Raw genomic sequence first — 26426 nt, 5'->3', positions numbered from 1 at the left:
CCTATAACTGCATAAAATATTCTAACGATGACCTTTCCCTTTTAGAGTATGATTTGAATGTAACAAGGACTATATTCTAGGAAGCAGTGCAATGATAAGTGCATGGCATTTGAATAATTACATTTTCTGTTAAATGTTTCCCCTTTGTGTATTTGAATTTAGTGTATTATAAGAGCTATAAGCTACAGTAAAGAAGGCAATAATATCCACAGATGGACATTTTGTTTTAGATGGACTTTTTCTTAAACAATGGTAAAATAATGTGCCATGTGTAATTTTAAGAGCTTGATTATAGGGACTCATAGAGGAGGAGAAAATAGTGCAGAGTTAGAAGTATGGAGCAGAGGACTATGACTCAAACCCTCATTATAGGGTGATAGTTGAGGTATCCACAGTATTTCTCCTGAGTTGTCTGATTAAGGGGAAACTGTTTGGTATATTATATGTCTACTTTCCTTCATCAGTTTTATTTCTTGGGGGGGAGGTGGTAGTGCTTATGATATGCCAGTATCACTTTATTGAATCTGTATATTGTACAAAAGACCACACAAAGCCATAAGCCATAATCATGGGAAAAGTTTTTTTTTTTTTTTTTTTTCACTTTCATGGTACTTTAATTGTGTTTCTTATTTTGGGATTTAGAATCTTTTAACAAGCAGGCCAAAATAATCTGGTGTTTTTTTTTGGGAGGGCAGTTGTTATTGTTTTTCTTGGTTTTTCTTTTTCTTCCTTCTTTCTTTTCCTGTGGTTCTGGTAGTCCCTTCTGATGTGGACGTGGCCCCCAATGGTGCCTCCAGAGCCCTCCAGGGGGTCCTGAGGAAGCCGAGCTCCTGTGAGTGCGGACGTGGCCCCATGTGTTCCTGAGTCATAGTCAGTGGGTCCTGAGGACGCCGGGTCTCCTGTCACTGTGGACTATGCCTCACATCCTCTGGAAGCCTCACAGCAGGTCCTCAGGAGGCCGGGGGCTCCTGTCAGCCTGGACATGGCCCCACGTCCCCCCGAAAACTCACCGCGGGTCCTGAGGAGTGTTCTAGGCACTTTCTTATTTGAATACATTTTTCCTTATTGGTATATGACAGAGTTGACCTAGGCTTATATTTTTATGGGTTTATTTCTTTAAAATTCATAATATTTTGCATATTTATTGAATATTCATGTCACCCACTGTGATATACAACATTGTTATGAACTACCTCAAATGATTTTTTACTCTGAGTTAGAGTATAAATAAGTATATAGACACATATATAATAAGTTACATGTCTGTAATGCATATAGAACATCTTAGGGTCTACTTAGAACTTACATAAAAGTGCTAGCCAATTAAGTTTCCAAACTAAAATTTTTGCCTGAATAGGTAGTGATTCTATAATTACATGGAGTATGTGCTAAATGGCTACATGGTGGGTGAGCTAAACTACATGGCTGTGGGCTGTTATTAATTGGGAATTTTTCTTAGAAATTACTTGCAAATCTCCTATAGAAAATAATAGCAACAAAAAAGTCTAAACAGTATAATCTGCGTTAGAAATATCATCAGAGTCCAGAAATTGGATTAATTACCTGGACTGCCAGTGTTCCCAGGGACTTAGCAGAAGCAAATGTTAATTATTTCTGTAAGATGACATAACAATTTTGTCTTCAAATTATAGCCACAGTTAGGAAATGGACTTAATACATGGAAATACGATAATTTACAATATGAGTAAAAATATGAAGAGTATGCATAATGAAAGATGTGTATTACCCTTTCCAGAGAACTGGAAAACATTATTGACAGAAATAAAAGGTCTAATATATGTAGGGATATAGAAAGTTCACTGTTTAGAAGGCTCAGTATGATAAAGATGTCAGTTCTTTCCATATTGAGATTTAGATTATCAACAACTGGAAATCATTACTGCCCCCAGCCTAGAAGGATTAAGGAGAGAACTGTTACCAGATCTCTGTGAAAAAATCTATCCTGGGAGAGAGGCTGCCTAGTAGGAGAAGTATCTTTTTGACACTGCTCAACAAAGAGGGAGCCAGGAAAAGAAATATCTTGACCTTTTCTCTCTCTCTCTCTCTCTCTCTCTCTCTCTTTTTAAAGATTTTATTTATTTATTCATTTATTTATTCATGAGAGCGAGAGAGAGAGAGGCAGAGAGGCAGAGACACAGGCAGAGGGAGATGCAGGCTCCATGCCGGGAGCCCGACATGGGACTCGATCCTGAGACTCCAGGATTGCGCCCTGGGCCAAAGGCAGGCGCTAAACCACTGAGCCACCCAGGGATTCCCCCGCCCCTTTTTTAAAAAGAGTTTATTTATTTATTCATGAGAGACGCAGAGAGAGAGAGGCAGAGACTGAGGCAGAGGGAGAAACAAACTCCCCGGGGGGAGCCCAACATGGGACTAGATCCCCCATCTCCAGGATCATGCCCTAGGCTGAAGGCGGTGCTAAACCATGGAGCCACCCGGGTTGCCCAGCCGTTTTTCTCTTTTACTCTATTTAATCACCAGCCAGCACTCCAAGTAATCAAATTCAGTCAGAGGCAGAGAACAAGGGGCCAGGATAATGCAGTCTGTAGAGGTCCGCCTCTTAGACTACAGTACTAGAGAACAGGATAGAGATGGTGAACACTGGGGAGTGTGTGGTATGTTTTCCATTACTGCTCTTTTTTCAGAGTTCTCTTGGCATTTATTGCTTATTAAATTTTTGGTATAAACTTAAGAATGAACATGCTTTCTTATTTGATACTTTATTACAGCATCGAATTTACATGTAAACCTGAAAAGAATTGACATCTTATGATGCCAGTCTTCCTGTCCCAGAGGATGTATGCCATTCCATTCTTTCAGTACCTTTGTATCCTTAGATGTTTTATGTTTCTAATGGGTTTTGACATTTCTTGTTAAATTTCTTCCTAGATATTTCATGTTTTTGTTACTATTTTAATTGGAATACTTCCTTCCCATATAGTTGCCAACGGATTTTCCTTTTATTATAATTTTTGCTGTACTTGTTTGATGTGCTCTGCTTTGATGGGTAAAGTGTTCACAGTTCTTTTCTTTTTACTGTGAATTTTACTTTTTACTTTTTTGAATGTAATTTTTTTTGCCTTGGATTTGAATTCTTCTTTTTTTTGATTCAAATTCTTCTGAAATTAGTGTTGCTGTTCTTTATTTTTGTTTACATTTTTATGATAACAAAATAAGTACATGATTATTTGGTATATTGATATATATGAATTATTTTTAAAATGTGAGAATCATTCTAAATTTTTCTGAATTTATATTTAGAGGTTGAAGATTAGGTGGTTAGTAGTTTTTAGATAAAAGGGACTCTATTCTCTTAATAAGTAAACCAGTTTCTTGGTTATATATGGAACAATAAGACACTGATGTGAAATTGAGGGAATTATTAAATCTTTTCTCTATAAATACCACTAACTCTCCCTCTCTAAAGTTAAGAAAGAAATGGCATGAAAAACTTTTGGAGGTCAGTGTCATAATTTTTAAATCTGTATTTCATCTTTAGTTTGTTTTGACACCCTGTTGTGTAAACTGAAAATAGAACATAACGTTCAACAGTTTTGAGATGATTTTGCATCTCAAGATATGTAACTATAACCACAGTGACCAAAGATGCTTAGGATTAGTCCTACATTTTGCTTAAGTGCTCATCACTAAACCTTTTACTTTTGATATATTCATTCCTGTACAGTTTGGACTCATTTTAGGGGCTCATTTTTAGCAGGGACTTTCCCTGGGACTAGTTTATGCTTTCTCCCCCATTGGCTCAGATTTAGTCATGTGATTTATTTGGCCTGTGGGACAAGACTGAAGGTAACATGCCACGTCCTAATGTTCTAAAAGTCATTCCTTTACTTGTTTTCCTTTTTTTTTTTTTTTTTTAAAGAATTATTTATTCATGAGAAACACAGACTGAGAGAGGCAGAGACAGGTAGAGGGAGAAGCAGGCTCCTCGCAGGGAGCCCCATGCGGGACTCAATCCCAGATTCCAGGATCACGACCTGAGCAGAAGGCAGGCACCTGACTGCTGAGCCACCAGGAGTCCCGATTTGCTTCTGCTTTTTGCCCTTTGCCACCAGAGTGGCATATTTTTAATGGAATCTGCTGCTGCATTGTGGGTCTTAGAATAGTGAAAAGCCACCTGTAATGTAAACAAGCAGCAAATCTTTGTTTTTGTAAGCCATCAAAAAAAATTTTTTAACTGCAAAATAACCTAGAGGAGCTGTTTGAAACCCTCTGTCAGTCTTTGGTATCAAGCTTGATCCCTATGGGGGTATTCCTAATTTATCCCATGGCTCACTCAGTCCCTTAGATAGCATCATTGTAACCGAAAGATCACTGGATTTATCTATCAGGAATACAGTATTTTTAACAAAACTTAACATTCTACTTGAGATAGAAGAAAATGTTGGTTCACAGCACTGTCTCAGTTGAAGCCACACTTTACTACTCCTTTTCATCTGTGCCTACAGGAACTTCTCGAGTTTGAACCTACTGGTTAAATTCATTTTCCGTAGCTTTAATTTTCCTTATACTCGCTCTCATTATGTGTTTTCATACTATTATGGCATCTTTTCTTTTAAGCAATCTTTATGTTATGCTTTTCATTCAATCAATTTAATAACTGTCTTAACCCATATATCCTAGACAAGAGAGCCTGAGGGAAGGATTAAGTCCTGAATACATAGTTGGAAGATTCAATTCCAGTGGAAAGTGAGTAAGAGAAGAAGAATGAGACAGGCAAAGATAAAAAGTGATTCAAGGAAATGCATTATTGTGCTGGCTGCTGCTTCATGGTGGGCCATGAAGAGACAGCAGCAGGTGCACTGAATTTGCTACCCAGGTTGATTGCTGATGGGCTGTAGGAGAGAAACCGTGTTCTAGAGCAATCCGTCAGATGGAAAAAGAAAGAGTTATCTATCTGGTTTCTTCTTGTGTTTTGTCTTCCATTGGTAAAAGTTGCTTATACCATGCCTGTGTGGTAGCATTTTATCCTAACCTGGAAATGGCACAAACATACTAGGCATGCAGCTGGTTGACATCAAGCAATGAAGCCAGATGAGCTGTATAAATTTCATAGGTGGAAGGGGTAGTTCATAGGCTGAGATTGAGCAAGAAAATGGGATTCTAAGAGGCAGGTGTAGGCTGAATCTGAAAATATATGTATGATGGATGTGTTTAGTACCTAACAAATATAATAAGAGACAGGTAGTGTCTTAGCTATGCTGTTTATAGCAGTGAACAAAAACTCCCTGCCTTCACAGAGACTTTATTTAGATCATCTTCATATCTTGTCTTTGTATTGATAATTCAGAGAGGTGTGATGGTTTTTCATATTTTTCCTAAACCTTCCTTCTAATTCCTTCAGTAACTTCTCAGAGGTATACTTTTCTCCCAAGTATGTACAATAAAATTTCTTTTTTCTTAATTCTTAGTACTCCTCCTTTTAATAAGTCCATTTGTTTTTCTTCTTTTTTTTGTTAATTTATTTTTTATTGGTGTTCAATTTGCCAACGTATAGAATAACACCCAGTGCTCATACAGTGCCCCCTCAGTGCCCGTCACCCAGTCACCCCCGCCCCCCCCCCCACCTCCCCTTCCACCACCCCTAGTTCGTTTCCCAGAGTTAGGAGTCTCTTATGTTCTGTCTTCCTCCCTGATATTTCCCACTCATTTTTTCTCCTTTCCCCTTTAATCCCTTTCACTATTTTTTATATTCCCCAAATAAGGAAAGGATTTACACAAATTCAGTGTTTGCTAGTGGTCCAGAGGTGTGCCTTTTGTAAGCTTTGTTTATTGCTAACTTTGATATCAGTCAGGTTTCATGTTTCATATTTGCAACATTGGTGTACATTGATCTTACCTACTTTTCAGAAGTTGGTGTGGGAAGATAGAGCGGGAGAAATTTACCTCAATAGTGTAAAATGATGCTTCCACTCCCCTTACTGGGAGGATGCCCAGAATGTAGCATTAGATGAGAGACAGGGATATGCTCTTCCCTTAGTTGATTTTTAATCCCCAGGTGCCTCATAGTATGAGCACTTCCTTACTTCTGAGTATGTTTTTTTTCTTTTCTTTTTAAATGTTTTATTCATTTATATAAGAGAAGAAGAGCCAGGGCAGCCCAAGTGGCTCAGCGGGGCAGCCTGGGTGGCTCAGCAGTTTAGCACCGCCTTCGGCCCAGGTTGTAGTTCTAGAGACCTGGGATCGAGTCCCACGTTGGGCACCCTGCATGGAGCCTGCTTTTCCCTCTGCCTCTGTCTCTACCTCTCTCTTTCTCTGTGTCTCTCATGAATAAATAGATGAAATTTTAAAAAATACTTAAAAAAAAGGAAAAAAGAGCATGAGCAGGGGGGAGGGACAGAGGGAAAGGGAAGAAATAAACACCCCACTGAGCAGGGAGACTGATGTGTGGCTCAATCCTAGAATCCTGGGATCATGACCTGAGCTGAAGGCAGACGCTTAACTCACTGAGCCACTCAGGCATCCCTTAAGTATGTTTTTTTTTTTTCTGATTAAAAATACATGTATTTTCTTCCACATGACCCTTAAATGCAAGCCAAATACTGATTTTCTCATTAAGAAATAACAGATGTCTTCTAATATAGGAGGAGAAGAAAATTTGCTATGTTTCACATTGTATCTAAAAATGGTGCTTTTTATTTTTTAATTTTCACTTATTTATTTTTTAAAAGATTTTTTTATTTGTTTATTCATGAGGTCAGGGAGAGAGAGAGAGAGAGAGAGAGAGAGAGAGAGAGAGAGAGAAAGAGACAGGCAGAGACACAGGCAGAGAGAGAAGCCGGTCCCATGCAGGGAGCCCAATGTGGGACTTGATCCCAGGACTCCAGGATCATGCCCTGGGCCAAACGCAGGCACTAAACCGCTAAGCCACCCAGGCGCCCCATTTTTTAAATAAGATACAAGTTTATTTCTCTCTCAAGTAATTTTAGGCAATCAAGGCCTAGTGTGAAAACTCCAAAATTAATAAGGAACCATGCTTCTCCTGGCTTGTTGCTCTACCATCTTACTACCATCTACAACACAGCAACTATCTTGTAGGCCAAGTTGACCATTCTTTTTTTTTGTATATTTTTCTATTGGAGTTTGATTTGCCAACATACAGCATAACACCCAGTGCTCATCTCATCAAGTGCCCCCCTCAGTGCCTGTCACACAGTCACCCCATCCCCCCACCCACTTCCCCTTCCACTACCCCTTGAGCCTTTCCCAGAGTTAGGAGTCTCTCATGTTCTGTCACCGTCACTGATATTTCCCACTCATTTTCTCTTTCTCCTTTATCTGCTTTCACTATTTTTTATATTCCCCAATGAATGAAACCATATAATGTTTGCCCTTCTCCAACTGACTTACTTCACTCAGCATAATACCCTCCAGTTCCATCCACGTTGAAGCAAATGATGGGTATTTGTCATTTCTTATGGCTGAGTAATATTCCATTGTATACATAGACCACATCTTCTTTATCCATTCATCTTTTGATGGACACCGAGGCTCCTTCCACAGTTTGGCTATTGTGGACATTGCTGCTATAAACATCGGGGTGCAGGTGCCCTGCCGTTTCAGGGCATCTGTATCTTAGGGTTAAATTCCCATCAGTGCAATTGCTGGGTCATAGAGCACTTCTCTTTTTAACTCTTTGAGGAACCTCCACACAGCTTTCCAGAGTGGTTGTAACAGTTCACATTCCCACCAACAGTGCAAGAGGGTTCCCCTTTCTCCACATCCTCTCCAACATTTGTTGTTTCCTGTCTTGTTAATTTTCACCATTCTCACTGGTGTGAGGTGGTATCTCATTGTGGTTTTGATTTGTATTTCCCGGATGGCAAGTGATGCGGAGCATTTTCTCATGTTCTTGTTGGCCATGTCTATGTCTTTGGTGAAATTTCTATTCATGTCTTTTGCCCATTTCATGATTGGATTGTTTGTTTCTTTGCTGTTGAGTTTAATAAGTTCTTTATAGATCTTGGATACTAGCCCTTTATCTGATATGTCATTTGCAGATGTCTTCTTCCATTCTGTAGGTTGTCTCTGAGTTTTGTTGACTGTTTCTTTTGCTGTGCAGAAGCTTTTTATCTGGATGAAGTCCCAATAGTTCATTTTTGCTTTGATTTCCCTTGCCTTCATAGATGTCTCTTGCAAGAAGTTGCTGTGGCCAAGTTCAAAAAGGGTGTTGCCTGTGTTCTTCTCTAGGATTTTGATGGATTCTTGTCTCAAATTTAGATCTTTCATCCGTTTTGAGTTTATCTTTGTGTCTGTTGTAAGAGAATGGCCTAGTTTCATTCTTCTGCATGTGGCTGTCCAATTTTCCCAACACCATTTATTGAAGAGACTGTCCTTTTTCCAGTGGATAGTCTTTCCTGCTTTGTTGAATATTTGGTGACCATAGAGTTGAGGGCCCATTTCTGGATTCTGGATTCTGATCCATTGATCTATGTGTCTGTTTTTGTGCCAGTACCACACTGTCTTGGTGATCACAGCTCTGTAGTACAACTTGAAATCCAGCATTGTGATGCCCCTTGCTCTGGTTTTCTTTTTTTTTTTTTTTTAAGATTTTATTTATTTATTCATGAGAGACACACAGAGAGAGAGAGAGAGAGAGAGGCAGAGACACAGGCAGAGGGAGAAGCAGGCTCCATGCAGGGAGCCCGATGTGGGGCTCGATCCCGGGACTCCAGGATCACACCTTGGGCTGAAGGCAGGCACTAAACTGCTGATCCACCCAGGGATCCCCTGGTTTTCTTTTTCAATATTCCCCTGGCTATTCGGGGTCTTTTCTGATTCCACACAAATATTAAGATGATTTGTCCCAACTCTCTGCAGAAAGTCCATGGTATTTTGATAGAGATTGCATTAAATGTGTAAATTGCCCTGGGTAGCATGACATTTTCACGATATCAATTCTTCCAATCCATGAGCATGGAATATTTTTCCATCTCTTTGTGTCTTCTTCAGTTTCTTTCAGAAGTGTTCTGTAGTTTTTAGGGTATAGATCCTTTACCTCTTTGGTTAGGTTTATTCCTAGGTGTCTTATGCTTTTGGGTGCAATTGTAAATGGGATTGACTCTTTAATTTCTCTTTCTCCAGTCTCATTGTTAGTGTATAGAAATGCCACTGACTTTTGGGCATTGATTTTGTATCCTGCCACACTGCCGAATTGCTGTATGAGTTCCAGCAGTCTTGGGGTGGAGTCTTTTGGGTTTTCTATGTACATATCATGTTATCTGCAAAGAGGAAGAGTTTGACTTCTTTGCCAATTTGAATGCCTTTTATTTCTTTTTGTTGCCTGATAGCTGAGGTTAGGACTTCTAATACTATGTTGAATAGCAGTGGTGAAAGTGGACATGCCTGTCTTGTTCCTGATCTTAGGGGAAAGGCTCCCAGTATTTCCCCATTGAGAATGATATTTGCTATGGGCTTTTCATAGATGGCTTTTAATATGCTGAGGATTGTTCCCTCTATCCCTATACTCTGAATAGTTTTGATCAGGAATGGATGCTGCATTTTGTCAAAGCTTTCTCTGCATCTATTGAGAGGATCATATGGTTCTTGTTTTTTCTCTTGTTGATATTATCTATCATGTTTATTGTTTTACACGTGTTGAACCAGCCTTGCATCCCGGGGATAAATCTCACTTCGTCATGGTGAATAATCTTCTTAATGTACTGTTGATTCCTATCCTATTGGCTAGTATTTTGTTGAGAATTTTTGCATCTCTGTTCATCAGGGTTTTTGGTGTCTAATTCTCCTTTTTGGTGGGGTCATTGTCTGGTTTTGGAATTAAGGTGATGCTGGCCTCATAGAATGAGTTTGGAAGTATTCCATCCCTTTCTATCTCTTGGAACAGGTTTAGTAGAATAGGTATTGTTTCTTCTTTAAACGTTTGATAGAATTCCCCTGGGAAGCCATCTGGCCTTTTTGTGTCTTGGGAGGTTTTTGATGACTGCTTCATTTTCCTCCCTGATTATTGGCCTATTCATGTTTTCTATTCCTGTTCCAGTTTTGGTAGTTTGTGGTTTTCCGGAAATGCATCCATTTTTTTCTAAATTGCCTAATTTATTGGCGTATAGCTGCTCATAGTATTTTTTTAAAATTGTATTTCCTGGGTATTGGTTGTGATGTCTCCTTTTCATTCCTGATTTTATTAATTTGAGTCTTTTTTCTTTTTAATAAGACTGGCTAATGGTTTATCTATCTTACTAATTCTTTCAAAGAACCAACTCCTTGTTTTGTTGATCTGTTCTACAGTTCTTCTGGTCTCTACTTCATTGAGTTCTGCTCGAATCTTTATTAACTCTCTTCTTCTGCTTGATGTGTTTTTTGTTTGTTTGTTTTTTGTTTTTTAAAGATTTTATTTATTCATGAGAGACGGAGCGAGAGAGAGAGAGAGAGAGAGAGAGAGAGAGAGAGAGAGAGGCAGAGACACAGGCAGAGGGAGAGCAGGCTCTATGCTGGGAGCTTGATGTGGGACTTGATCCTGGGTCTCCAGGACCAAGCCCTGGGCAGAAGCTGTTGCCAAACCACGAGCCACCCATGCTGCTCATTGGTGTGGTTTTATTTGCTGTTCTCTCTCCAGTTCCTTTAGGTGCAAAGTTAGCTTGTGTATTTGACTTTTTTCCCAATTTTGAGGGATGCTTGTATTGTGATGTATTTCCCTCTCAGGACTGCTTTTACTGTATCCCAAAGAATTTGAACAGTTGTATCTTCATTTTCATTAGTTTCCCTGAATCTTTTTAATTCTTCTCTAATAGCTTGGTTGACCCTTTCATCTTTTAGCAGGATGCTCTTTCACCTCCACATGTTTGAGTTTCTTCCCAATTTCTTCTCGTGATTGAGTTCTAGTTTCAAAACATTATGGTCTGAAAATATGCAGGGGACAATCCCAGTCTTTTGGTATCTGAGGAGACCTGATTTGTGACCCAGTTTGTGGTCTGTTCTGGAGAAAGTTCCATGTGCACTTGAGAAGAATGTGTTTTCAGTTGTGTTCGGATGCAAAGTTCTGTATACATCTGTGAAATCCATCTGGTCCAGTGTATTATTTAAAGCTCTTGTTTCTTTGGAGATGTTGTGTTTAGAATAGAAGATCTGTCATTTGCAGAAAGTGCTGTGTTAAAGTCTCCCAGTATTAGTGAATTATAATCTAAGTATGTCTTTACTTTGGTTATTAATTAATTGATATACTTGGCAGCTCCCACATTCGGGACATAAATATTCATGATCGTTAGGTCCTCTTGTTGGATAGACCCTTTAAGTATGATATAGTGTCCCTCTTCATCTCTTACTACAGTCTTTGGGATAAACTTTAACTTATCTGATATGAGGATTGCTACCCCAGCTTGCTTTTGAGGACCATTTGAATAGTAAATGGTTCTCCAACCTGTTGTTTTCAGGCTGTAGGTGTCCTTAGGTCTAAAATGAGTCTCTTGTAGACAGCAAATAGATGGGTCTTGCTTTTTTATCCAGTGTGAAACCTGCATTTTTGATGGTATCATTGAGTCCATTCATGTTCAGAGTTACTATTGAAAGATGAATTTAGTGTCATCATAATACCTATTCAGTCCCTGTGTTTGTGGATTATTTCTTTGGGCTTCCTCTTTCTTCTACAGGGTTCCCCTTAATATTTCTTGCAGAGCTGGTTTGATGGTCACATATTCATTCAGTTTCTGCCTATCTTGGAAGCTCTTTATCTCTCCTATTTTGAATGAGAGCCTTGCTGGATAAAGTATTCTTGGCAGCATGTTCTTCTCATTTACGACCCTGAATATATCCTGCCAGCCCTTTCTGGCCTGCCAGGTATCTGTGGAGAGGTCTGCTGTTAATCTAATATTTCTCCCCATGTAAGTTAGGGATCTCTTGTCTTTTGCTGCTTTAAGGATTTTCTTTTTATATTTGGAATTTGCAGGTTTCACTATTAAAAGTTGAGGTGTTGAACAGGTTTTATTGATTTTAGGGGGGGACCTCTCTATCTCCTGGATCTGAATGCCTGTTTTCCTCCCCAAATTAGGGAAGTTCTCAGCTAAGATTTGTTCAAATATGCTTTCTGGTACTCTGTCCTCTTGGCACCCTCTGGGACTGCATTTAATTGTAGATTTTTTTCCTTCTGATGCTATCATTTATTTCCCTTAACCTTTTCTCATGGTCTTTTAATTCTTTTTCTCCTTTTCCTCATCTTTCTTCCTTGCCATCAACTTGTCTTCTATGTCACTCACTTTTTCTTCTACCTCATTCATTAAGAACCCTTGTCGTTAGGTCCTCCAGTTTGGAGTGCATCTCATTTAATTCATTTTTAATTTCATCCTCATTAGATCTAAATTCTGCAGTCATGAAGTCTCTTGAATCCTTTATGCTTTTTCCAGAGCCACCAATAGCTTTATAATTGTGCTTCTGAATTGGCTTTCTGACATCGAATTGTAATTCAAATTCTGTAACTCTGTGGCACAGAGTACTGTTTCTGATTCTTTCTTTTGTGGTGAGTTTTTTCTAGTCATTTTTCTCAGTGCAGAGTGGCTGTATAAGTGGGCTGTGTCAAGAATATCAACCACGACCTAAGTAAATTTCCCCCTAAATGATTCTGCCGAGGTCAGAGACCAGAAATTGAAAACAAAATCAGAACTAAATAAAACAGAAGGACCACTAAAGTGAAAACAGATTTTAAAACAAAGTAGCAAAAAATAAAGGCCAGGAATCCTAAAGAAGAAGAGAAAAAAGAAAAGAAAAAGGAAAAGAAAAAACGGAGGGACTGGGAGATGGTGGTGGTGAAGAAGTTGTAGTGGAGGGACAATGTAGAGTACTTGAGGGGTTCTGGAGGATGATCCTCTTGTTTCTGAGTATATTAAGTAGATTAGAAGATGCTCAGTCCCAAATTTATATAAACCAGAAATATTTGTAGAGGGCCCCAACATTGACCACCAAAACATAAATGAGAGAAAAGAGGTGGCAGAATGGGAATGAGGAATCTCACAAAATGAACCAGCACGGTATACCACTTGGTTCTGGGTGCATGCTGGTCATGTTTTAGAAGGTATTAACTTCTGCCATTGTAGAACAAAATGAGGCAGAGAAAACAAAAAACACAAAACAAAACAAAAAACATATCTTGTATATCTCCTAAAATTAAGTTGAGTATGTTGAAGGGAATCTGGAAGTGGAAAATATATCTAGGACCTGTAATTAGAGAAATATGAAAGTCAAAAAGGAATCTTAAAAATGAAGAGGTGGTAAAATATTGCATGGTAATAGTTAACATGGTAAAAGAGAAAAAAATATTGGAAATTTATAGTGTGATTTAAAAACGAGTTGTCCTGGAAAAAGGAAGGAAAAAAATAAAAAAGGAGGGGTACCCTCTAGTTCTATATACTATAAATTTCTCAACTTTCTCTGGGCCTTTCCAGTGTTGCTGGTTAAATACTTGCTCTTCCCCTGTCCTTCCAGCTGGTCTTCTGGGGGAGGGACCTGCTGTGCTGATTCTCAGGTGTGTGTACCTGGGGGAGCTGCCCCCCTCCCCCTCTCGCTGGGTGCTGGGCTCAGTGGGAGCTGTTTACCCCGTGAGGCCTCTGTTCCCTGGCAGCCCTGCCCCTCCCAGGGATAAGGTGAGAGAAGGAGGAACAGCAACACTGGCGGCAGCCAGCTCTCCAGCCCTGGAGTCAGCTCCCGCAGTAACCACCACAATATCCCAGTCCTCTCGGCCTGGATGCTCCCAGGGCGAGGGCACTGACCTTCACAGCTTGGAAGCGCCTGGTGGTAGGAGAGGCCTCGCTGTCCTGGGCCCTCCCCGCCTCCGCCTGTCCCCAGGGGAGCCCAAGATCCTGGGCTGTGTCCCTTGGCTCCTTGAGATCCGGGGCCTGCGCTGCTGGAATCGCGCTCCTGGGGCTGCGGTTCCCGAAGGCAGCAGGCCGCAGCCCCCTCCATCCGAACCCCTTCCTGAGCCCCCCACCCCACCCCCGTTTCGCACTCCAGCCCTTTACTGAGCTCCAACGCAGTCTGTGGTGCACTCTCCCCTGGGTGCATGTCCTCTGTTAGTGACCCCGGGAGGCTGGAGGCTCCACTGCCCCTCCTGCGGTTCTGCCCAATTTCCCTGCTAAGCACCTTTCCCTCCGGAAAGAATCCGGTGCGTATTTTTTTTTAAATTTTTTTTTTAAATTTATTTATGATAGTCACAGAGAGATAGAGAGAGAGGCAGAGACACAGGCAGAGGGAGAAGCAGGCTCCATGCACCGGGAGCCCGACGTAGGACTCGATCCTGGGTCTCCAGGACCGCGCCCTGGGCCAAAGGCAGGCACCAAACCGCTGCGCCACCCAGGGATCCCCCGGTGCGTATTTTTAAAGTTCCTGCTGCTCCCGTCCTGGAGGCTCTAGCCGCCTGGCCTTAGCCCGGCTCCTCGGGGGTTCCCTCCTCTACTTGATTCTTTTTATTTTATTTTTTCCACTTTCCTGCCTTGTTAGAAGCGCAAACTCTTCTCTGTGTAGTGTTCCAGCTGTTCTCTCATTAAATCTCAGGTCAAGGCAGCCCGGGTGTCTCAGTTGTTTAGTACCGCCTTCAGCCCAGAGCCTGGTCGTGGAGACCTGGGATTGAGTACCACATCTGGCTCCCTGCATGGAGCCTGCTTCTCCCTTTGCCTGTGTCTCTGCCTCTCTCACTGTCTGTGTCTCTCATGAATACATGAATAAATCTTTAAATCTCAGGTTGAATTCGTAGGTTTTCAGGATGATTTGAAATTTATCTAGGTAAGTTGGTGGGGACAGGGACTTGGGGACCCTACTCCTCCACCATCTTGCCCCACCCCCCAAAAATGGTGGTTTTTAATCCTCATCATGTCCCCATTCTAAATTCAACATTTACTCAGGTCTCCTGGCTAACATATCTTTTGACTATATCTTCTGATAGAATTTTATCATATATCTATTGCCTATTTTCTTTGATAATTTTTAACAATGTTATTTTTGAAAAATGGAGTACTCTGTAAGCAGTATTACTATGAGTCTCTTCTCCCCTTTTCTTGTGAGCATTACATATCCTGCAGACATTGTGCCATTATTGATTCTCTTCTTTCACTGCTTCCATTTTTGGGCTGTTACTGCAAGTTTTGGCTTTTTTTGAATAGTTACAGAAAGATGATGCTATAGTCTGAATATTGAATCCACCCAAAATTAATATGTTGAAATCGTAATACGGAATGTAATGGCATTAGGAAGGATGCCATGAGGATAGAGCACTCATGAGTGGGATTAGTATTCTTATTAAGAGAGACCTCCCATAGCTCCCTAATGTCTGTCTACCATGTAAAAATACAACAGGAAGCCTACTACCAAGAAGAAGGCCCTTACTTGGCACTCTGATCTTTAACTTCCAGTCTCCAGAACTATGAGAAACAAATTTCTGTTTTTGTGGACTACCCAATGTACAATATTTTGTTATAGTGGTCCAAAAGGATTGAGACAGATTGGTATATACTCAGGTATTTGTATGGGTACAGGGGTTGCTGTTGTATTTGGAAAACGATACTCTAAACCTCTAAAAAGCAGAGCATTTCACCACTATTAATCTTCATCTACCTTCAACAACTATTTGCAGACATCCCGGGTGGTGCAGCGGTTTAGTGCCTGCCTTTGGCCCAGGGCGTGATCCTGGAGACCCAGGATCGAGTCCCACGTCGGGTTCCTTGCATGGAGCCTGTTTCTCCCTCTGCCTGTGTCTCTGCCTCTCTCTCTCTCTCTCTCTCTCTCTCTGTGACTATCATGAATAAAAAAAAAAAAGTTCCATTAAAAAATACAGTCTCCAGAGTATATGTTATGAAGTGTATTTTATGTTACGAAGAGATACACAAACATATGTTATCTCTATAAACAGTTTTCTCTTCAAGTTGAACACACAAAATATGTTCCAGTTTTATATGATCTGTATCACACAGGATTCACTACCACAGAACTGTGGAAACCTTTATTCTAGAAGTATGGTTTTCCTGGGCCCTTAGTGCCATCATCACTATGACAACCAGTTCTTTGTCCCCTCTGTACCAATTGTACCTTGGATGGGTTAGAAGGACGGGTTTTCACTTTGTGTTGCTCTCCTTCCTTCTGACTTTTTCCCCCCTCATCTTTTCTTCAGTCTGGATTAGAAGAGTCATAGGAATCCCAACCTAAACCCCTGAGGTTGCAAACTAATGGTGCTTTAAGGAACTTTGGTTATAACTTAACTTGCCTTTGTGGAGTCCTTTTTAATACATTTAAAGTTCTGTATAATACAATGAAAGGTCAACTTACCCAGTATTCAAAACTGATAACTATTGTTGGCATCAGTACTTACTTATCAATTCTTGAAACTGAAGTGTAACTTACTTTCAATAAGAAGGTGGTACTATGTCTGTATATCCAAGGTTTTTATTACTATCAAGCTATAAAAAAAATTGATAAGTATTCGGCTTTGAAAGTCATAGTTGTTCTATCAATACTTTCTAGGTCTATGTCATAAATATTAAATACTTTATATGTTATTTCTTTCATTAATATGTTTGCCTGCAGTAAAAAGCAATAGATGATAAAACTGGAAGACGATCTATAGCCTTAGATGAATACAATTATTTCACTGAGATGATCTTTACTCCTGCCTCTCTCTATTTATTGCTTGCTTTGCACAGAAAGGAGCTGCAAGAGCTGCAGAATCTGTACAAGCAGAACAGTGTGCATACGGCACAGCAAGCGGAGCTGATCCAGCAGCTTCAGGTTCTGAATATGGATACACAGAAAGTACTGAGGAATCAGGAAGATGTTCACACAGCTGAAAGTATATCATATCAAAAAGTATGCTTTTATTCTGTCATAAAAATGTAAATTTATATGTATGAACTTATAAAAATATATAGAATTCAATTTTTTTTCCAATTTCGGCATTTCTTTATTATTTCCTTTTATACATGGTTCTTCAAAATTAAAAACGAAATATAATTCAATCTGGTAACTTTTGAAATTTTGTGACTTTTTTATGGCCATTAAAGCTGAAATATTGAAAATAGAGATGCAAATTTACTCCATAGGATATTGTTTTTATAAATTGGAATTTTGATATCTACTATAAAACATACCCTGACCATAGCCCCCAAACCAGAAAGGACTTGGGGGATGGAATTACTCAACCTTCTATTATGAGAAATTAGTCATCAATTATGATTCTAGTTTGTGGACTAAAATAGTCTTTCATTATAGAATTTTTGCATTATTTTATTGGCAAATAGGCCCAAACACAAATGGATATGCTGATGAGGTCTTTAGGATCAATATTTTCCGAGAATTTTTCTCTATTTTGTGAGTTTCTTTTAAGTAGTCATTTTACTTTATAGTTGTTTTAAGAACCTCTCAAGAAGGCTTACCCTGCTATTTAGGTATGCTGACTGACTCAGCAACAATAATTATGGCTAGTAGTTAAAAGAAAACACCTTTATTGAATTCTTTATGTTTTGTGTAGCGTACCAAGTTATTTATAGAAATAATTTACTTTCTGTATAGGTCAATCTTACAAGATTGATTTTATTCCCTTGTAATAGTTGAGGCATCCAAGGCTTAGAGTGGTTAAATAGTGCAGTCTAAGTTGTTTTTTCTATTTAACTTTTCTCCTTAAAAAAGACCATGAAACACCTATATCCATAATTAACATTTTTACATTAATAGTAATCAATTAATAATAATAAATAAAGATTTATTTGATAGAGCGAGCAAGCAGGGAGGTGGGGGGAGGGGCAGTGGGAGACAAGGGGACTCCCCACTGGGTGCAGAGCTCCACCTGGGGTTTGATCCCAGGACCATGCGATTATGATGTGAGCTGAAATCAAGAGTGGGATTCTCAACCCACTGACCCACTCACACATTTCTAAACACATAGTTTTAAATAATGCTTTGGAACAGTGGTTTTCACTCTGTATTCTCTCAAGTTTCCCTCAGGACATGAATGGCATCAGGTAAAGATATTGAAATAATACTGTAGAAGTCCTGATAGTGCTAGTCTAACAGATTCAAATACCCTTCCACTTGCCTCAACTCATTTCATCCCCTTCCCAGGGGTATTCATCCAGATTTTCATGCATTAGATATTCTGTGTGTGTTATGTGTGTGTGTGTGTGTGTGTGTGTGTACATACAAACATACCACAAATCTAGGCATATTATAATTTTAATATTTATTAACTTATGCCTTACTTACTGTTCTTTAACTTTTTTTTTTCAAGTAATATGCCTTGGATATATTTCCATGACCTAGAGCTCTGGCTCTCTTCCTGCTCCTCTTTATCCTCCAGCATGAATGCATATAGTGTGAAGTTACAGTCTAATCTGGTGATTATTAATGTCTATCCAACTTTTTGTTATAAACTTGTCCACATGGCCCAAATGGCTCAGTGGTTTAGCGCTGCCTTCAGCCCAGGGCATGATCCTGGAGACCTGGGATCTAGTCCCATGTCAGTCTCCCTGCATGGAGCCTGCTTCTCCTTCTGCCTGTGTCTCTGCCTCTCTCTCTCTCCTCTCTGTGTATTCTCATGAATAAATAAAATCTTTAAAAAATAATAAAAAAACTTGCCCACAGAAAATGATCCCCATCTCTCCTATAGAATCATTTTTTCCCTTCTGGACCATTTCTAAACACATACAAATAAGCTAGTGTGTCTCTGATCTGGGGGAAAGAACAAAACACAACAAAAACATGCATCTTGACCTCACTATATTCCTCTTCTTCCCTTCCTTCTGTTTCTTTCCTTTTCCAGCAGTATTCTTTGAAAGACCTAAATTGTCTCACAGTTCATCTCTCCTGTTCTCTCTTGAACCAACTCCAGTCAAGTGTTTGCCCCTTTCCCTCTGCTAAAATTTCTCTTCTCAGAATTATTTGTGACCCTAATATTGCCTAATGTAATGATCATATATAAATCTTGATCTTATTTCACTTATTAGCAACATGGTTTTCTTTCCCTCCTGGCTTGCAGTGCACCTGTAGTTGTGTCACTTTCTTCCTTCTGTTTTAGCTGTTCCTTTTCTGTTCCTTTCTAGTCTTTTCCTAGTCTCATGTTGCCTCAATGTTAAAATGTTTCAGGTCCAAATCTTTTTTTTTTTTTTTCTGTGTTTAAATTCACACCCTAGGTGATTTTATCTACTCACCTCAGCTTTTAAAATGAAAACTGTCTATATGCTGATAGCCCCCAAATTTGGTTGTCCACTCTGGATCTCTTCCCTGAACTTTAGGAAACAGTATATGTAATTGTCTACTTAACATTTCTTAACTTGGATGCCTAGTAGGCATTTCAGACCACATCTTCAAAACTAAGCTATTATGTGCTCTGCCTTCAATGTATGTTTGAAATTCTTCTACTTTCACCATCCTTGCTGTCACCATTCTGTCCAAATCACTATCATGTATTACATGGATTACTGCAGCCTTTCCCCACTTTGTTTCTTTGCTCCTGACATTATCCCCTTTGAGTCCATTCTCAACAGAGATGCCTGGATGTTCTTGCTAGAACTTAGTCAAATTAAATCCTCTTTCTTCAGCTCCTTCCAGTGATTTCCTGTCTCATGAAAGTAAAAGCCTAAGTTCTTACTATAGCCTCAGAGACCATACATGATCTGGCTCCGCATCGCCCTTCTAATACTATCTTTGCCTTCTCTTCTCCTTAATCTCTCCACTGCAGCCACACATAATTGTCTTTTTCCCTTGAACATCCAAGTATTCTTCAGCCCCAAGGTCTTTGCACTTGCTTCCCCTGCCTGAAAGCTCTTCCTCCTGTCATATGCATAGGTAACCTTTTTGTTGTCTTTATTATTTACCTCTTACAGGTTAAAACCTGATCGATCACTGATAATCGAGTAGGAGTAAAAATAATATGTTATAATTGTAGGAGTATATAACTGGGGCCTGAAGTTAGGGATAAGAGACTCTCCTTAAGTAGTATCAGTGATATTTATTCTGAGAAGATAAGAAGACATAAGTAAAACAAATTATTTTCTTAAAACTCTTCTTATATGAACTCTACCTCAAGCCATAAATTTCCTAGTCAAAATCTTTACTAAATTTGGAGAGGTAGAGATTATCACTCCAATTTGAAGAACTTGTCATAACTTCAGCCTTGACCAGGGATACTTTTTGAAAACTTACATACACGTTTCCCCAGGATTATGACCATCTAAGAATCATTCTAGATAATGAGAGATGTGATGGGAATATGTTGTGCTTATGAATAGTATAGAGGCAGGAAAAAAAAAAGAGCAAATTGACATCTGCTGCTTTAAAGACTTGGCTTACTTTCTTTTGTGTTTAGTCTATTTCTTGTCCTTCTTTCCGCTTAGAATTCCTTTTTCTTTTCACTTGTTTTTCAAAAGTTGCCTCTTAGGGGTGTGGTGTAGGAAACTTAACAGATTTTTAACTTGATGCTCGTTATGAAATTTAAATTCTCACTATAGTATTTTAATTAGAAAGTTATTTTAGGTCCTTATAGTCATTCATTCATAAGATTTTATTTGTATACTCAACTACACTCAATTCAGAAGTCCTTGATTATTTATATTTTGTTTAAGTTTTGCCTTGGTTATTAAACATTATAATTAATTTTTCCTTGGTAGTCTATGCATAAATAGTTATTCATAAAAACACAGAAAGCTATTTTAATAATTCCATCTCCCAGAGGCAAATACTGTTAACATTTTGAATATTTCCTTTCAGTTTTTTAAAATACACTTTAACATATCTGTGGATACAATAATATCTTTTACTTCACCTTATATTAAAAACAATATTGATATATACCTATTTTGGAAATAATATAATTTATTTAACCGTACTCCTAGTGTTGATCATGTATGTTGTTTAAATTTTTTACCATTATTTAAAAGAAATTTACTATTGTAAATAAAGCTGCAATAAACATCTCTCTTTGTTGTCAGTTCAGACTATTAGTATTCGTTAGAGAATATTGAATATGCAAACATAGACACACACAGGGCCAGGAAACAATTCCTTTTATGAAAAAGCCAGTAACAACATATTAATGGTATATAATTTACTCATAGTTCATTCATAAAGATAGTCTTATTTAAGTTATTAAATGTTGAGAATGCACAGGGGATTATGAAGTTTGAAGGGGACTTGCCTGCCAAATGAGAAATGATTGGTAAATGTTAAATTATTGAACCTTGAGGAGTTGTGTACAATGATATCCCACTTTGGATAATGCAACTTAAGAAATCATAGACATTTATTTAAATGTGAGAGTATTTTTAAACTTTGCAGGCATGTTCTATCTTAATTTAAATATCATTCTAGTACATTTAATTTTTAACTATTTAGGTGAGAAAATGGTTTTGAAAAGCATAAAAATATGGAGAAACTAAGAATACAAGTATAAAAGTGATCCAATTGGAGCATAATCACAAATAAAGAATATAAAATTTTACTATAAAACCAGAGAGAATCTGTGTTTCCATTTACACACATTATTTTAGAAATGTGTTATGTAGATTGAGGTACAAATAAATGTAAGTCATGTCCAGCAACCATATAATAATGGTTAATATTTATTGAGCTTATTGTGTATAAGTACCTGGAAAAGGCTTTTGTCTCACTATTTAAGTTTCACACACTATGTTGTATATTATTTTTATTCCTTATTACTTTGTAGATCATGTAGCTGAGGCTTAGAGTATTGTCTGAAGTTGATAGAATTAAAATCTATCTAATCTGGGGTTCAGAATCCAGTCTTCAGCTGTTATGAAGCTCACTGTATAGTTGTGTTATACAATCTAATAACGTATAATCCTTAAAGGAAGCTGTAAATAGATTCTATAAATATGCATGATTCTCATCAAACTTCTTTCAACATTCAATAACTTTAATATTGGGAAGTATATCTTGATATCTAAGTTAAATGTTACTTAAAAGATCCCATTGTTGGACACCTGGCTGACTCAGTGGGTATAGCATTATGACCCTGGATTTCAGGGTCATGAATTCCAGCCCCACGCTGGGTGTAAAGCTCACTTTAAAAAAAAGTATCATCGCATTCTTTTTGGGGAAAAGGGATCCTCGCATGTTAGCATCTTCTGGAAAAGGGCCTCCATCATTCTTCAGCCACTCTCTCTTTGTTATAAAAATTTGGTTTCTTTTATTTTGCTATGACATTGCAATTTTTAATTTTTTTACTTTCTGCAGATTTTTTTGGTAGGAATGTTTTTCCCCTAGAACCTATATATTAGTGGTAGAGATCAGGATATTGGAATTTGTGAATAATCACACTGCTTTATTTATCAAAAATAAACAATATGCTATTGTTTAGACCTCCAGTGTTCGCTTACATCAAATTATTCATTCTAATCTTGAAGTGTTTTACTTAATACTTATCTGTATTCTTCCGCATGTATTTTTCTAGATTTTTTCCAATAAATTTAAGTAATCTATAATCCATGCAACAAGATGAAATTGTTTACTTAAAAGTAAGATTTGCAAATATATTTTCACATTAATTTTATTACTTTCAAATAATAATTGGGGCTTAGCTGTAATAGGTGAGTTGAATAAAAAAATTACATTAATAGTTTATTTCCCGTTCTTACCAAACTTACTTTTTTTTTTATGTACACTCTACTATAATCTACATTTTATTTTTTTTATTAATTTTTATTGGTGTTCAATTTACCAACATACAGAAAAACACCCAGTGCTCATCCCGTCAAGTGTCCACCTCAGTGCCCGTCACCCATTCCCCTCCAACACCCGCCCTCCTCCCCTTCCACCACCCCTAGTTCGTTTCCCCGAGTTAGAAGTCTTTATGTTCTGTCTCCCTTCCTGATATTTCCCAACATTTCTTTTCCCTTCCTTTATATTCCCTTTCACTATTATTCATATTCCCCAAATGAATGAGAACATACACTGTTTGTCCTTCTCCGATTGACTTATTTCACTCAGCATAATACCCTCCAGTTCCATCCATGTTGAAGCAAATGGTGGGTATTTGTCGTTTCTAATGGCTGAGTAATATTCCATTGTATACATAAACCACATCTTCTTTATCCATTCATCTTTCGATGGACACCGAGGCTCCTTCCACAGTTTGGCTATTGTGGCCATTGCTGATAGAAACATCGGGGTGCAGGCGTCCCGACGTTTCATTGCATCTGAATCTTTGGGGTAAATCCCCAACAGTGCAATTGCTGGGTCGTAGGGCAGGTCCATTTTTAACTCTTTGAGGGACCTCCACACAGTTTTCCAGAGTGGCTGCGCCAGTTCACATTCCCACCAACAGTGTAAGAGGGTTCCCTTTTCTCCGCATCCTCTCCAACATTTGTTGTTTCCTGCCTTGTTAATTTTCCCCGTTCTCACTGGTGTGAGGTGGTATCTCATTGTGGTTTTGATTTGTATTTCCCTGATGGCAAGTGATGCAGAGCATTTTCTCATGTGCATGTTGGCCATGTCCATGTCTACCTCTGTGAGGTTTCTCTCATGTCTTTTGCCCATTTCATGATTGGATTGTTTGTTTCTTTGCTGTTGAGTTTAATAAGTTCTTTTTTTTTTTTTAATTTTTTTTATTTATTTATGATAGTCACACACAGAGAGAGAGAGAGAGAGGCAGAGACACAGGCAGAGGGAGAAGCAGGCTCCATGCACCGGAAGCCTGATGTGGGATTCGATCCTGGATCTCCAGGATCGCGCCCTGGGCCAAAGTCAGGCGCTAAACCGCTGCGCCACCCAGGGATCCCGAGTTTAATAAGTTCTTTATAGATCTTGGAAACTAGCCCTTTATCTGATATGTCATTTGCAAATATCTTCTCCCATTCTGTAGGTTGTCTTTTAGTTTTGTTGACTGTATCCTTTGCTGAGCAAAAGCTTCTTATCTTGATTAAGTCCCAATACTTCATTTTTGCTTTTGTTTCTTTTGCCTTCGAGGATGTATCTTGCAAGAAGTTACTGTGGCTGAGTTCAAAAAGGGTATTGCCTGTGTTCTCCTCTAGGATTTTGATGGAATCTTGTCTCACATTTAGATCTCTCATCCATTTTGAGTTTATCTTTGTGTATGGTGCAAAAGAGTGGTCTAGTTTCATTCTTCTGCATGTGGATGTCCAATTTCCCCAGCATCATTTATTGAAGAGACTGTCTTTCTTCCAATGGATAGTCTTTCCTCCTTTATCAAATATTAGATGACCGTACATTTCAGGGTCCTCTTCTGGGTTTAACTTACTGTTTCTAATGGAGTTTCTTTTTCCTCTTTTCTCTCAGTTCTCCTCCCTTACTTTTTTGTTGTTGTTATTTTGCTTTACCTCCCATTTCTCCTCTTTTCTTCCATTTATTGATTTATTTCATCGTATTCATTTCATTATCAGAAAAGGTAAAATCAGTTTCCCTCCGTGGTAGGTTGAGGGGAATGTGTAGAGGACAAAGGTGAAGAGGGAAAACTGAAAACCTTTGAGCACAGGGAAGAAGTTGAGACGTATTTTCCCAGAGGTTCCCATAACAAATCATTAGTCTCATACACGAAACCTGATAATGGTGGAGGGCTCCTCTGGAAGAGACACACCCATAGGAGAAATAAAAGTAAGCTAGTGTGGGATCCCTGGGTGGCGCAGAGGTTTGGCGCCTGCCTTTGGCCCAGGGCGCGATCCTGGAGACCCGGGATCGAGTCCCGCATCGGGCTCCCGGTGCATGGAGCCTGCTTCTCCCTCTGCCTGTGTCTCTGCCTCTCTCTCTCTCTCTCTCTCTGTGACTATCATGAATAAATAAAAAAAAAAAAATTTAAAAAAAAAATAAGCTAGTGTGCTTTCTTCCTCTGAGCCATTTATGTAAGTTTTAATTGTTTTTCTACTTTACACGTCATTTATATACCTGTATGATTTACCTATAGATGGAGATTGTAAAAACGTTTATAATTTCTAGACCATCTAACATGTTTGAAGTAACTAAATATATGTTTTATCACTTTCTGTTCTGTTTAATAATAATTGTATGACATAAGCAGTATCATTTTGAGAAAATAAGGAGTTCGGTTATATGTTCTTTTCATTTAAACTGCATGTTAAATCAGTTTTTTTTCTCATCTTTCTGCTACAAACTGAATTCTCCAAATGGTATATTTTATTGTCTCAATCAGAGTAGCAAATAGTATGCTTACTAAATAAGGAAAACTTTATTTTTTAAGCAAATTAGTCACTTGGTCACAGGGCAGGCATATACACTTCCAAAATTGTTAAGGTTAATAAAATATCTTGTTCCTTAACACTAATAAAAATAAGGGAGGAACAATACTTCAATATATGTCCCTGAAAATTAAAGGACTTGGGAGTTTGGGATCCTATTTCTGGAGTTAGCTTGCATTCTATCCCCTGGAGATCCTCTTAACTTTTTAAACTTAAATTTCCTCAGCAGAAAACAGCCTCAAGAATAATAAGCATCCTGGATTATGGATTATAATGATTAATACTTGTATATATGGGAATGTATGTTTAAATGTTTTCATTGGCCAGAATCTTGGAAAAAATTCTGATCCATTTTGGCTTTTTGGACTATTAGAGGAAAGAAATGATAGAGGAAAGAGCTTCTCTGAAAACTACTGTAAGCAATTGTTGTTGCTAATAAAAAGTTACTAACTCTGATACCTAAACCAATGCAGATGAATTAATTTGTTACATTACCTAGTTTGCTCGAGGACTTTTTTTTACTCACTCTACTGTTCTTAATGGGATGAGAATAAAATGACATTTAAACAGGGGACTGGAACATCCTAAACCTTTGCCTTCTTGCAGGATCCCCTAGAGAAATAAACCTGTTAACCCTGAGGCATTGTTACCCAGAAACACTTTAGAAATAAAAATGGACTTTGCCTCCCTGAGCCCTCTTTTGTGGCCAATTTTACTGATGGCCTGGGGCCTAGTATTAAAAATGGCTGGAGGACTGGCTGTCTTTGCTTCCTATACTTTAAGTACACATCTGAGTAGTCTTATTGCTCTGAATAAGTGAAGTCCAATCAGCCATCAAAGAAAATAGGCAGGTAGGAAATGTGTATTTGGAATAAGAACTAAGAAATAGAATTTGTCCCAGTACTTGGAACAGAACTGATCTAGATCATCTGCTCCAGGCTTTTTCGATTCTTTTCCACTTGCTGCTTGGAAGGATGGATATTTTTAGAGAAAGAATCTATCTCAGTATCCAGAGTTGCCCACCAGTCATATCAGATCAAACCAGAACACGTGAATAAGAGTATACCTGTGTAAATTGCATGGTAGAGAGAAGAAAGTGGAGAAGGCAAGAAGAGAGCAGTTAGTCTTCTGTTTTTACAGAAGCAAGAAAGAAGGGAGATGTGAGAGGAGAAAAGAGAAGACGCATTAAGACAGAGCCTCCTTCCGTGAATAAATAGGCCCAGAGCCTTATAAAACTGTGGA

At 38.5% G+C, this 26426-nt stretch overlaps 1 protein-coding gene across 9 annotated transcripts in view; it reads left to right on the top strand.

The window, feature by feature from the left end:
* CNTLN (centlein) overlaps positions 1-26426 on the top strand; it is a 322986-nt gene that overhangs the window by 121766 nt on the left and 174794 nt on the right. For all 9 annotated transcript variants that reach the window (XM_072728210.1, XM_026001444.2, XM_072728209.1 and 6 more), the window contains one exon: positions 16668-16830. In XM_072728210.1, coding sequence (XP_072584311.1) covers positions 16668-16830 — 163 coding nt within the window. The remainder of the gene's footprint in view (positions 1-16667; positions 16831-26426) is intronic.

This window comes from Vulpes vulpes, chromosome 12, assembly GCF_048418805.1.
Source record: "Vulpes vulpes isolate BD-2025 chromosome 12, VulVul3, whole genome shotgun sequence".
In the NCBI taxonomy this organism is placed as follows: domain Eukaryota; kingdom Metazoa; phylum Chordata; class Mammalia; order Carnivora; family Canidae; genus Vulpes; species Vulpes vulpes.
The sequence above is the reverse complement of the archived record's forward strand: the minus strand, read 5'-3'. Positions and strand labels throughout refer to the sequence as shown.